At 41.2% G+C, this 13,650-nt stretch overlaps 1 protein-coding gene across 1 annotated transcript in view; it reads right to left on the reverse strand.

Moving 5' to 3' along the window:
- Positions 1-12,814, reverse strand: part of SLC34A3 (solute carrier family 34 member 3) — a 33,448-nt gene extending 20,634 nt beyond the window's left edge. The window contains exons 1-6 of the mRNA XM_068249867.1: positions 12,674-12,814; positions 10,854-10,940; positions 10,635-10,763; positions 8,167-8,310; positions 6,197-6,308; positions 5,093-5,288 (exon numbers count right to left, since the gene is read on the reverse strand). Of these exons, the coding sequence (XP_068105968.1) occupies positions 5,093-5,288; positions 6,197-6,308; positions 8,167-8,310; positions 10,635-10,763; positions 10,854-10,940; positions 12,674-12,773 (768 nt within the window). The 5' untranslated portion in view covers positions 12,774-12,814. The remainder of the gene's footprint in view (positions 1-5,092; positions 5,289-6,196; positions 6,309-8,166; positions 8,311-10,634; positions 10,764-10,853; positions 10,941-12,673) is intronic.
- Between the last annotated feature and the right edge of the window lie 836 nt (positions 12,815-13,650).

Genomic DNA, 13,650 nt, shown 5'->3' on the forward strand with positions numbered 1-13,650 from the left:
CTAGGGTCACAAAACCTGTTTATTGGGCAATTTCAATGGTGGCGAGTCTGACGTACATAAATCGCAGCAATGGCCGTTAGCAACGTCTGAATCTCACGAAATGTCTCATGCAGGTAGAAGACATATTGTTAGACTTGGGCTCCAAAGATGGGTTCCCTACATCTCTGCAAACCAGAGTTACAGGGGTCCAAAATTGGTAAAAACCCCCATAGGATTTCATTGGCTCCCTATTTCACTTTCCAAAATCTCACATCTTTTCAAAGGGCAATGGCTCAGCACTACCAAATTTTCTAGCATTGTAGGGACCCTTAGGGGGAACATGACTGGTGAGTTTCGGGCCCCTAGGCCGAAGAGGTCATAGCCTAGGGTCACAAAAACCTGTTTATTGGGGCTATTTCAATGGTAGTGATGGTGACGTACATAAATCGCAGCAATGGCCGTTAGCAAAGTCTGAATCTCACGAAATGTCTCATGCAGGTAGAAGACATATTGTTAGACTTGGATTCCAAAGATGGGGTCCCTACATCTCTGCAAACCAGAGTTACAGGGGTCCAAAATTGGTAAAATCCCCCATAGGATTTCATTGGCTCCCTATTTCACTTTCCAAAATCTCACATCTTTTCAAAGGGCAATGGCTCAGCAGTACCAAATTTTCTAGCATTGTAGGGACCCTTAGGGGGAACATGACTGGTGAGTTTCGGGCCCCTAGGCCGAAGAGGTCATAGCCTAGGGTCACAAAAACCTGTTTATTGGGGCTATTTCAATGGTAGTGATGGTGACGTACATAAATCGCAGCAATGGCCGTTAGCAAAGTCTGAATCTCACGAAATGTCTCATGCAGGTAGAAGACATATTGTTAGACTTGGATTCCAAAGATGGGGTCCCTACATCTCTGCAAACCAGAGTTACAGGGGTCCAAAATTGGTAAAATCCCCCATAGGATTTCATTGGCTCCCTATTTCACTTTCCAAAATCTCACATCTTTTCAAAGGGCAATGGCTCAGCAGTACCAAATTTTCTAGCATTGTAGGGACCCTTAGGGGGAACATGACTGGTGAGTTTCGGGCCCCTAGGCCGAAGAGGTCATAGCCTAGGGTCACAAAAACCTGTTTATTGGGGCTATTTCAATGGTAGTGATGGTGACGTACATAAATCGCAGCAATGGCCGTTAGCAAAGTCTGAATCTCACGAAATGTCTCATGCAGGTAGAAGACATATTGTTAGACTTGGATTCCAAAGATGGGGTCCCTACATCTCTGCAAACCAGAGTTACAGGGGTCCAAAATTGGTAAAATCCCCCATAGGATTTCATTGGCTCCCTATTTCACTTTCCAAAATCTCACATCTTTTCAAAGGGCAATGGCTCAGCAGTACCAAATTTTCTAGCATTGTAGGGACCCTTAGGGGGATCATGACTGGTGAGTTTTGCCACTGCTGAGCCATTGCCCTTTGAAATGGTGTGAGATTTTGGAACGGTAAATAGGAGGCCCAATGAAAGCCTATGGGGGATTTTACCAATTTTGGACCCCTGTAACTCTGGTTTGCAGAGATGTAGGGACCCCATCTTTGGAATCTAAGTCTAACAATATGTCTTCTACCTGCATGAGACATTTCGTGAGATTCAGACGTTGCTAACGGCCATGGCTGAGATTTATGTACGCCACCATCACTACCATTGAAATAGCCCCAATAAACAGGTTTTTGTGACCCTAGGCTATGACCTCTTCGGCCTAGGGGCCCGAAACTCACCAGTCATGTTCCCCCTAAGGGTCCCTACAATGCTAGAAAATTTGGTACTGCTGAGCCATTGCCCTTTGAAAAGATGTGAGATTTTGGAAAGTGAAATAGGGAGGCAATGAAATCCTATGGGGGATTTTACCAATTTTGGACCCCTGTAACTCTGGTTTGCAGAGATGTAGGGACCCCATCTTTGGAATCCAAGTCTAACAATATGTCTTCTACCTGCATGAGACATTTCGTGAGATTCAGACTTTGCTAACGGCCATTGCTGCGATTTATGTACGTCACCATCACTACCATTGAAATAGCCCCAATAAACAGGTTTTTGTGACCCTAGGCTATGACCTCTTCGGCCTAGGGGCCCGAAACTCACCAGTCATGTTCCCCCTAAGGGTCCCTACAATGCTAGAAAATTTGGTACTGCTGAGCCATTGCCCTTTGAAAAGATGTGAGATTTTGGAAAGTGAAATAGGGAGCCAATGAAATCCTATGGGGGATTTTACCAATTTTGGACCCCTGTAACTCTGGTTTGCAGAGATGTAGGGACCCCATCTTTGGAATCCAAGTCTAACAATATGTCTTCTACCTGCATGAGACATTTCGTCAGATTCAGACTTTGCTAATGGCCATTGCTGCGATTTATGTACGTCACCATCACTACCATTGAAATAGCCCCAATAAACAGGTTTTTGTGACCCTAGGCTATGACCTCTTCGGCCTAGGGGCCCGAAACTCACCAGTCATGTTCCCCCTAAGGGTCCCTACAATGCTAGAAAATTTGGTAGTGCTGAGCCATTGCCCTTTGAAAAGATGTGAGATTTTGGAAAGTGAAATAGGGAGCCAATGAAATCCTATGGGGGATTTTACCAATTTTGGACCCCTGTAACTCTGGTTTGCAGAGATGTAGGGAACCCATCTTTGGAGCCCAAGTCTAACAATATGTCTTCTACCTGCATGAGACATTTCGTGAGATTCAGACGTTGCTAACGGCCATTGCTGCGATTTATGTACGTCAGACTCGCCACCATTGAAATTGCCCAATAAACAGGTTTTGTGACCCTAGGCTATGACCTCTTCGGCCTAGGACTGCATTGAACGCGACCCACGCATTGTGCGCATTCTGGACAACACCAATTACTGGGTTTATACCCTTCTGGATCCACGGTACAAACACAATGTTCCAAAACTGCTTGAAGAAAGAGCCAGACAGGTCAAAATGGAAGAATACCAGCAGGCCCTTGTGGAGACTTTAGAGAGGAGATTGACATCCTCCCCCTCCTCTAGCCAGTTGTACGCCGACAGACTGACTTCCGCAAACCCAGGACGACCAGGAGGGCAGCAAACAACACAAGCCGCAGCTAGTGCCCAAAAGGGAATGGTATCGGCAGTGTCCTTGGAGTGGGAAAATTTTCTGACACCCATGCAGCAGCACACAGAACAGCAAGCATGCAGATCCACCTCCAACACCGATCGCCTGGAGAAGATGGTCAAGGACTACATGTCAGATGGCGTAGCTGTGTTGAACAATCCATCTGCACCCTTCAACTATTGGGTATCGAAGCTAGACACCTGGCACAAACTGGCAATGTACGCAATAGAGGTGCTGGCTTGCCCGGCAGCCAGCGTTATGTCGGAACGCTGTTTCAGTGCTGCCGGAGGCATCATCACAGATCGGCGGCGTATCCGCCTCTCCACAGAAAATGCAGACCGTCTGACTCAAATTAAAATGAATCAATCCTGGATTGGAAACGACTACGCAACACTCCCGGACCCCAACCAAGTAACATGAACAATGAACATCTGTGATGGGTTAGCGTTTCCGGTCCCTGTTTATTGAACCTCTCATCTGTATTACATTTATGACTGCATGGCGACAAAATGCAAATTGCTATCCGCACGCTTCTTGTCCTCATGCAAGGCCTGGGTTGTTGTGTCTCAAAGCGTGGCCTTCTCCTCCTGCGCCACCCTCCTCTTGTTCCATCACGTGTGCTGCTGCTGGGTTAGCGTTACCGGTCCCTTTTCCTGGAACCTCTTATATGTATTACATTTATGACTGCATGCCGACAAAAAGCATGTTACCTGTGCAAAGAAAACAGACATTTCCCGCATTTAAAAGACAGTTTTCCCTTTGAAACTTTAAAATCGATTTTCTCAAAAACTATAAGCTCTTTTTGCTAAAAAAATGTTTCCTCTTGTACCCACTCCCAAGGTGCACATACCCTGTAAATTTGGGGTATGTAGCATGTAAGGAGGCTTTACAAAGCACAAAAGTTCGGGTCCCCATTGACTTCCATTATGTTGGGAGTTCGGGTCGAACACCCGAACATCGCGGCCATGTTCGGCCTGTTCGGCCCGAACCCGAACATCTAGATGTTCGCCCAACACTAGTATACAGTGTCGGGCATACCACTCAGGAAGTTTTTTATATAAAAAAAAAACTAATGATCGCAGCAGCGATCAGAGACCACCAAAAGAAAGGCCTCCTAGTCACAAGAAAAGGAGGTAAGAGTCATTTGTGTGCTAAGTTATATGGCCCTTCAGCGAACTGTTACAGCTGCACAGTGCTGAATTGTGAAAAATCACCTGGTCACTGGGGAAGGGGGGGGGGGGGGTCGGGGAGTGTAAACCTGTGGTCCTCAAGTGGTTCATAATAACGGGGGATTCATATTTTAATTTACTTTAATGTATTTTACATGTATTTTTACTTTCTGTCCACTAGATGTGCCCCCGCACCGTTGCCTGTGTACTGACAAGTAATGTGTGTTTTTTTGTGAATGACCACAGGCATCTCACTGATGCTGGTCATCATTCACTACAGGCACTTTGATCAGCTTTGGGAACATATGTTCCCATCCACTGATTGCGGACTGGCGGGACGGCGACGGGGGCACGCGTGCCAAGCGCGAACAAACAATGATGCATATCTATGCCCCTGATCTGCCAGTGAAGTTTTGAAATATAGGTGACAAGGATCTAGAGCAGGTTAAGCTGATAAAAGTTGTATGTTCATTTTATACAGCTTGGACTTGCTTTACTTGTCAGTACAATAAAAAATGCTTTATGTATCGATCTGGCTTCCACTTTCCCTGAACTGCAATAATCTATCAAATACAGAATGAAATATCATGAGATAAATCTTTATGAACTGTCAAGAAGTTGTCTGATAATTTACCTCACATACATTTTTTTCCAAACAAGTCTTAGTGAATTGAGCCCAAAATCTGTTTGGGCACACTTGTGTCTCTCCTGGAACCTTATAGAAGGAAATGCCTCTTCCTGTGCGCTATATATATCTCATTCATAAACTCCTCACTCATGGGTTTGTAGATTATAAGGTGCCTAGTCTCTTTACCTTAATAATGAGATCGGTGAAGGGTCGGGTGATGACCTTCAGGATATCGGGGGCCTGGCCTCCTGCATGGATGTTGAAGCTCTTGATGATAACGTTTGAGAGGTGGTAGAGATATCCTGTTCCCAGCTCGATAGGGAGGAGGATAATGACCGTCATCCAGTTGAACATTCCATGCACAGCGGAACCACCAAAGGCCCTACAACCAATCAATTCACATCTTTACATTCAACTCTGGACATTTGTTTTCCTCTAAAAAGTCAATGGTAATGACAACAAACCTCACACATTCAGCTGTGAGTAGCACAAATTTCTCATAATTTAATTTTGCATTGTGATTTGTAATTACGATGGAAACACGTAAGGCAAAATTTCTCCAAAAATTATAATTTCACTTGTAATCAGGAATCATAATTTTATGCTAAATTAAGTGGTTAATAGGAAAGCTCCCATACATGCTATCATCACCAAAATGTTACAAGCTATGTATGTTAAGGAGAATAGATGGAACAAGATAAATAAAGAATTTTTCAAAAAAAGTTGTAGTTTTTTTTTTTTTTTTAAGATTCTTAGTTTTTTTTTTTATTGATTTTTAACATGCTTAAGAAAAATGGTTTTTGAACTTTTTGAAAAATTGTTCCGACTATTTTGCTTAACATACATAACAGTTTTGGTCATCATAAATGGAGGCTTTGCAATTAACCGCTAAAGCTGGCATGAAATTATGAGAAAATCATGCAAAATTATTAATGGATTACGCAAAATCAATTGTAAGTCCAAATCAAAAAACTATGTATGGCTATAATTAGGAAAAATTATGCTAAATTTTGTGCAATCTAAATTAGCAGATATCCGATTATCACTAACTGGGAGCCTAGAAATGGGGACAGATTTTTATAAGAATGGGTGTAAAGAACTGGAGAGAATTCAGGACACTCCCACATCAAGTTTAACTGAGCCACATAAAAAGATATTCGGATGTGTTTGGTGTATCTCATGTAGTATACCGTATTTACATCTTGCAAAGGGGGAGGAAAGCAGAGGTAAAAAAATGGTAACCTGTTCATCGAATTTTACATTTTAAGGTGACGCATAAATATAGTTTACCTTCGAAACTCGTTGCGATCTCCTGACTGTGCTAGAGATACCAAGGTACTGGTCACTGACGTTCCAACATTCACCCCCATAATTATGGGGATAGAGGCCTTCACATTCAGTACTAACAAAAAGGGAAAAGGCAAGTGTTTTTGATTACATTCTGATGAAGCAAACCACCAAAAATATGCAACTAGTTTGTATTTAAAGCTGTAACACAGGAAACTCAACAGTTGGGTCAGGGATTGATATTGACCCCAGGAGCATCACAGATATCTAGTGAGGGAATGAACCTGGGACCTGCTCCACCTCCAAAAAAGGCAAACAAATTTTAATAATTTGGGGTACCATTCTAGTTTCAGTCATTGAGCTTTATTTGATAAAGTCTAAAAATTCTAGTTTCAGTCATTAAGCTTTATTTGCTAAAGTCTAAAAAGGGAATTGTGCAAGTCGAGCTTGGAGTATTTAAACACTTGTCTGCTTTTGGATTAAACCTTTGTAGCCCTCAACTGGGTCAGAGCTGACCAAATATGAGGATTGTTAAAAAGAAAAGTTAAGTAGTGGTTGAGCTGGGTGAGTCACATGCTGGAATTAAAATAGCCAGCAGGAATATTAAAGGGACTCCGAGCAGTGGTTAAAAACAAAATCTGAACTTACCTGGGGCTTTCTCCAGCCCACCGTAGGTCGGGAGGTCCCTCGGCGTCCTTCTGGCTCCTCTCCCGGTCCCTCCGCAGAAATGGCAGCTGGCAACACAGGGACCGAGTGTCGGACTCCCTCTTCCTGAAAGATGACGTTAGTCGTCATCACGCCGGCCGCCACGGTGGGCTGTAGAAATTCACTGGTAAGTTCAGATTTTATTTTAATCACTGCTTGGAGTCCCTTTAACAATCTGAGATATGTCGATAATACCACTCTGATGGCTGAAACTGAGGAAGAATTGAAGAGCCGAGTCATGAATTTTAAACAAGAAAGTGCCAAAGCTAGTCTATTGCTTAACATCAAGAAAACTAAAGTCATGTCATCTGCTCCAATGAACCATCTGCAAACAGTTGGGGAAAAAATAGAAATTGTAATAGATTTAATCTTCCTGGGATCGAAGATCTCTGCAAATGGTGACTGCAGCCTTAGCCATGAGATTAAGATAGCGACACTGGAAAGCTGTGGAAAATTTGGACAACATACTAAAGGATAGATAGCTCACTTTACCAGCAAAGATCAGGATGGTTAAAGCTATGGTCTCCCAGTAGTAACATATGGCTGTTAAAGTTGGACTATAAATAAGGTCATGCATAGAAACAGTGAAGCTTTTTAAAATGTGGGTGTGGAGAAAGCTACTGAGAGTTCCATGAACTATTAGTAGATCTAACCAGTCAATACATAAAGAAATAAGGCCAGAGTGTTCGTTAGAAGCATTGCTAATGCTATTAAAACTAAGATACTTTGGTCACATATTGAGAAGACTGGATTCTTTGGAGAAATCCTTGATGCTTGGAAAAATTGAGAGCAAAAGGAGAAGAAGAAGGCAGAGGCTAAGATGGGTAGACAGCATATGTGAAGCTACAAACATGCCTATGCAACAGCTGAAAGAAGCAGTGATTGACAGGCACATTTGGTGTGAAAAGTATATATGGGCACAAAGAGTTGAACTTGACTAAGCAAATGAGGAGGAGGGATTGATTGAGTTCTTTCAGTAATGGCTGAAAGTTACCGTACTTAAATAGTGTTGTTTCACAATTTCTACTTCACTAACATTTTTCGGAATTTCCTTCCGTGGTCAACCTTGACCCAGGTAAAGCCTGCAAAATGCTTCATCCACTAGTTTTTACAATCTCTAAGCCAGGTATGTTGGATTCCTTAAATTCTCTAAGCTAGTCCTGGAGAACAACAGTTAATCAGGCTCACTGCATTGCAGTAGAGTTGAATCCAACTGAATTGTCTCTCTGGCCAGTTTCTGTGGCCTACAATTGGGAAAGGATGCTTACTTCCAGAGGATACCATGCTGACGATGATGGAAGATGATGTACTGGAGCTCTGCACCAAGACTGTTACCAGGACACCAATGACCAGGCCAGCAATTGGGTTAGCCAGGACGTCATTATCACTGAAGATGTCGCCAGTAAGTTTACCTGGAAAGGAGAACAAAATGGATGAAGATTTTAATGTGAAATGCATTTCGATGATGAAGGAGATGACATGAAATCAACTTGAAGAGTTTAAAGTGATTCATTGATCTGTCAGAACTTCATTCTAAGCATGATTTGCTTATGAACTAACCCTATAACACAACATCAACTCAGCAAGATGGAAACCGTTCTTGACTTGTTAAAGGGAAGTCTTACCTGTCTGGGATGATGGTCTGCTTATCAGTTCATTGTGCTACAATCGCAATCTTTTGTCAAGTGTCAAATGAATTCCCTTAATGAAGCTGTCTAAAGGTGGTCACACACGATACAATAAAATGATCCGATTTTACGGCAATTCGATAAAAACGATCGGATCTCCCGAAAAAATCAAAGGCTTTTTTTCATTCGACCGAAAAATCCGATCCCTGTTTTCTTTGATTTTTATCAATCCGGAATGCCAGATATTTTTCTTCAATTTCTCTAAAGATTGTATGGTGTGTGTTAGATTGTCAATTTATTAATATACACACCCTAGCAATTTTGACAGAGTTTCCAATCATTTTTATCATAATTGGGGAAAAATTGAACATGCGTGTGTGGTACATTGGTCAGATTTTTGAAATGTTACAATCAGTTAGAAAAATTGATTGCAATTCTTACATTGAACAGATATTTAAAAAATTGTATGGTGTGTGGCCACCTTAACATGGTGCCTGTCTGCCTGACCTTTGTGCTGCTCCTCTGCATTATATTTGGTGTACTTTGAAAGCTGCAAAAGTCATACACCTTTTTCATGTAGCACTCTTGCCTTGCAACATTAGAGAGCTAGCTCGATTCCCACTCAGGACAGGAGCCCATCTGTATGGAGTTCCTATGTTCTCTCCACATTTGTGTATAATTCCTTGGAGGACTGTGGCCCTTACCCACATCCACAAGACATTCTGGTAAAAAATGACCATAGAAAGTGATGGGGGTTGTAAGCCTGAGAAACAACAATGTGAATTGTTCAGTACTTTGTGTAAGGTGCTCTGTAATTTTTTGTAATTTTAATGAAAATAATTATTTAAAGCTGGCCATACTCAATCAATGTATGGCCAGATCGACCATTAGATAGATCCCTCTTTGATTGAATCTGATCAGAGAGGGATCTGGTGCCTGCCCATACACTGTCCAGTAATTTTCAATAGATTTATAGATTTCAGCATAGTACCGGTGCATGCGGTGACACTGAAGACCGAAGGAGGACAGGTCTCCAGTGAGACTTTAACCCTTTAGCAGCCAATTTGTTTAGAGGCCTGCAAGTGCTCCAGGCCAATTTATTTTAGCACATTTTTTATTTATTATTTGTTGCATTTCCCTGCTTCTAATTAGTACTGCTGTAAATGTGTATTTATGGCCACTTGTCACTAGGGGCAGTGTGAGCCAATAGCAGAGGACTTCTGTTTTTAGTTTCTATATTCTCTGCTAGTAGAGAGAGATTAAAGCATTAAGATTAAAGCATTCCAAGAATTTACAGCACAACAAGTTCTGCCGACTGAGGGCAAAAGCAGTGCACTTATCTCACCCGAGATAACTCTATTGAAGTTGCTAATAGGTTAAAACACTGCACTTGGGCACGTGTGTGTGTGTGTGTGTGTGTGTGGGGGGGGGTACATTTTACGCTTTTGGGTCTGTCAAAGTCCATTGATTGTTAAAGGAGTACTGTAGGGGGGTAGGGGGAAAAAGAGTTGCACTTATCTGGGGCTTCTAATGGTCCCTCGAAGCTGTCCGGTACCCACGCAGCCACTCACCGATGATCAGTACGGTCTGCACCTGCGCAGTACGCTCCTGGTGACGTCAGCGGGAACGAGGACACGGCCGTGCAGGCACAGTGGTGAACCGGCGGCGGGGACCAGAGTATTGATGAGAGGCTGTGTGGGCACAGGACGTCTGCAGGGGACCATTAGAAGCCCCGGGTAAGTTCAACTCTTCTTCCCCCTACCCCCCTACAGTACTACTTTAAGTGATATCGAACACCATTACCACTGTGCCCTCGATTGAGCCTTTGCAACCAAGATTTTCCAGCATGTCTAATTGATCCTTTAAAACGATTTTGGCCAAAAATTGATTGCAAGATCGATCGGGTGTCTATGCTGCAGCACTAATTCTCTTCAGATTCAATAAAATGATTGAATAGGAAGATCAATCAGGCCACAGTATCGAGTGATGTATGGGCACCTTAAGAGTGAGTATTTCGGTTATCACAAATGCCTCAGATACCCATTCATGGCGGGATTAATATATTGCTTTACCATTTTAGTGGAGCCATTGTTTCATGGCTTACTTACTTCCAACCAGCTGGAAGGCTGAGCTCAGAACATCCAAGGAACAGATGAAGAGGTAGAGGAACCCAAGCAGTAGACAAGTCTTGACCACAGCCATCACAACTCGTTTCACCCTCTGCTTATTATTTAGCTCTAGAAAGAAGATCGCTCAGATTAGCCAGTCTTTATGGCATGTTATGGCATGCTGCTCAAGTATGAACTGAAACTGTTGTAATGACCCACCTTTCCAGGAAGGGCCAGCAGCTTGAAGTTCCGGCAGGGCCCAGGGGTCTTCTTCTGACACCCCATGTGGCAGTTCGTAAACAGGGTCTACAGAGAGATATTAAGATGTAAGATTTATAATTGTAGATCCAAAGTTGTAGCTTTATCAGAGTATATAAATAACTATTAACAACCATGTCCCCCACACCATTCGTTAATCTGATTTCCATGCAGTGGGGAATTATGGGAAAGTCACATGATTTTAGAAAGCTGTACCGAAAACTTTGTGACAGTTGTGTACACACTGGCTTTTGTATTTTTCTTTTGCTGTGTTGTGCAATAACATGAATAGGTATGGAAAATAAGTAAGGGACTCCATAGGGCTATCATATAATTTAGCTCACAATCTTATTTTACTGTAATCGATTGGCAGTATTATATCACTGGAACATTATATTGTAATATCATATGCAAATCAGTTACAGTTCAATAAGGTTTTAATCTTGACTAATCAATATTTATACATTTAAATATGAAATATATAATGAAATATTAAATAATATATAATATAATACATATAATCGGGATATATATATATATATATATATATATATATATATATATACATATATACAGTATATATAAATATACACACACACGTTTAATATAGTTTTAATATTCATATTATTTCAATCATACCATCCTTGTTTATATACCAATATATGTGTGTGTATATATATATAATATATATATATATATATATATATATATATATATATATATATATATATATATATATATATATATATATATATATATAAACACATGTATACACTAATAATTATAGTAGCATTGCATTCATTCTGCTATATCATATTGCTAATGTTTTTTTATTTATTCTTGGACTGTAAAGAAACGTTGGAAATCAGTGATATCGTAATATCAGTTTTAATGCATAGTTATATAGTAGTATACACTTATCTCTGTGTAATTGCCATTATTGTTCATAGCTATAATTCCCTATCAATAATTGTCCTCACTGTTGATAATAGTGCTATATTAGCACATTATATATCTTTTTTTTACAGCCGATGTCTGAGAGCGGAGGAGATGTTTGTGTTTTATGATGAGGTGACCTGGTTCCTTCCCAGCCATATGGTGCTCCACAAGAGTAATTCTGCACCGGTGAGAATATCCTAAAGGACAGGACCTCTCCGTGTGTCAGCAGAAGAATATTATACTGCAATGCCATAGGTCACCATTGGCAGACACGAAGGAGGAGGAGAGATTGGTATCTTTCAGCCACGGCTGCTGACACTTGTGTTTCAGAGGCGCCAAAATTAAATATAATAGTTAAAGACAGATTAAAACAAGGAAAAGGAGGTAGATATGAACTTACCTCCTCTCAGGTAAAATACTCAAGTGCTGATCTAGTTTTTGGCTCTTTTTTAGATTTTACTCTTGATATTTGCCTGATGAAGTGGGAACCTAGTCCTAAGAAACGCGTTGAATTCTATGAGAGTTGTTTTTTGGAATATTAAAGCTAATTATTTATCTCACTATTGAGTGTTTCCCCTGAGATGGCTTAAGTTCATATCTACCTCCTATTTTAAACTGTTTTAAACTATTTTATTTCATTTTGCCGCTGAAATTTTTTACCGCATTGTGAGGCAGATTTTTCCCCTGGATTTTGCCCTACCCACCTGCCTACTGTGTGGCCACTGCTGTGGCACATTTTTGTGAGTATAACAGTTCACATTTATCTTCCCCCTGTGGTAAATTAAAATTGGCCCGCTGCCTCTTTCCACATTCCCCTCCCTTTTCTTCTTTTTGCGTCTCACCTGCTGGAAGCTCGTCCAATGGGATCTTGACTGGGGTGTCATCTATGGGCAATTTGATATCCGATAGAGGAATCTGAGGGTTGTTGCTAGTGAATGGCATGTTGGAGGCGTTCTTTTCAAACTCTTTTTACATTTACGGTACTTGTATTTATGCTGAACAGGAAAAAAACAAGGTTTTAGACTCAAGAAATTTTGGTAAGAAGATGCAGTAACATATGACATTCGAGAATTCCATTCCAACAACTCAACAGATGAACATCAAGTTAACATGTAGTAGTGTTTCTTAAATTGTCCATGGAGTTGTACTTGATTGTCTACAGTCACCAGCTAGAACACTTTTTTACAGTGCTTTACTGAGTACACTAAATAATTCATATCACTCATTGTCCATCAAAGGACCTCAAAATTCAGTTGGTTGGTGCACGGAAAATACAAGTCGTGTAAACGGTCATGTCATGGTGTTGGCCATGCACTTTGCTGGACGTGTGCCCATACCTTAACACGTAATGGCAAACACTTTCTTAATATATCCAGGTCAGATCAGCTGAAACCACTTACATATTCCAATGAACTTTAGCCTTGGTAAACTAGATTAAATCAGGCATAGAGTGTTTACAGAATTTGGCTCTGGATGTCATTTCTTGGCACCTTCCTCTGGTTTGGCCAATTTGTGCAGTGAACCTGAAGAAGGAATTTCTCTCAAGGTGTCACCACCAGTAATTAACTAACTTTTCTTTGACCAAAGCTCTGGTCTGATAAATCTAAGGCAAGGGTCGCAAGCTTTAGCTACCTAATAACAAATGGTGTTAAATCACTCCAGACCTGGTCTTTAGGATCATGTATGTTTTCCAATGAACTTCAGGCTTGAAGAACCACAATAAATTATGCCCTGAGTGTTCAAAAATTGGCTTCTGGGCTCCACTTTTCTTTATACCTCTCCAGTTTAATAACATTGTGTAGGGAACCTGAAGAAGGAG

This window comes from Hyperolius riggenbachi, chromosome 8 (genome assembly GCF_040937935.1).
Source record: "Hyperolius riggenbachi isolate aHypRig1 chromosome 8, aHypRig1.pri, whole genome shotgun sequence".
In the NCBI taxonomy this organism is placed as follows: domain Eukaryota; kingdom Metazoa; phylum Chordata; class Amphibia; order Anura; family Hyperoliidae; genus Hyperolius; species Hyperolius riggenbachi.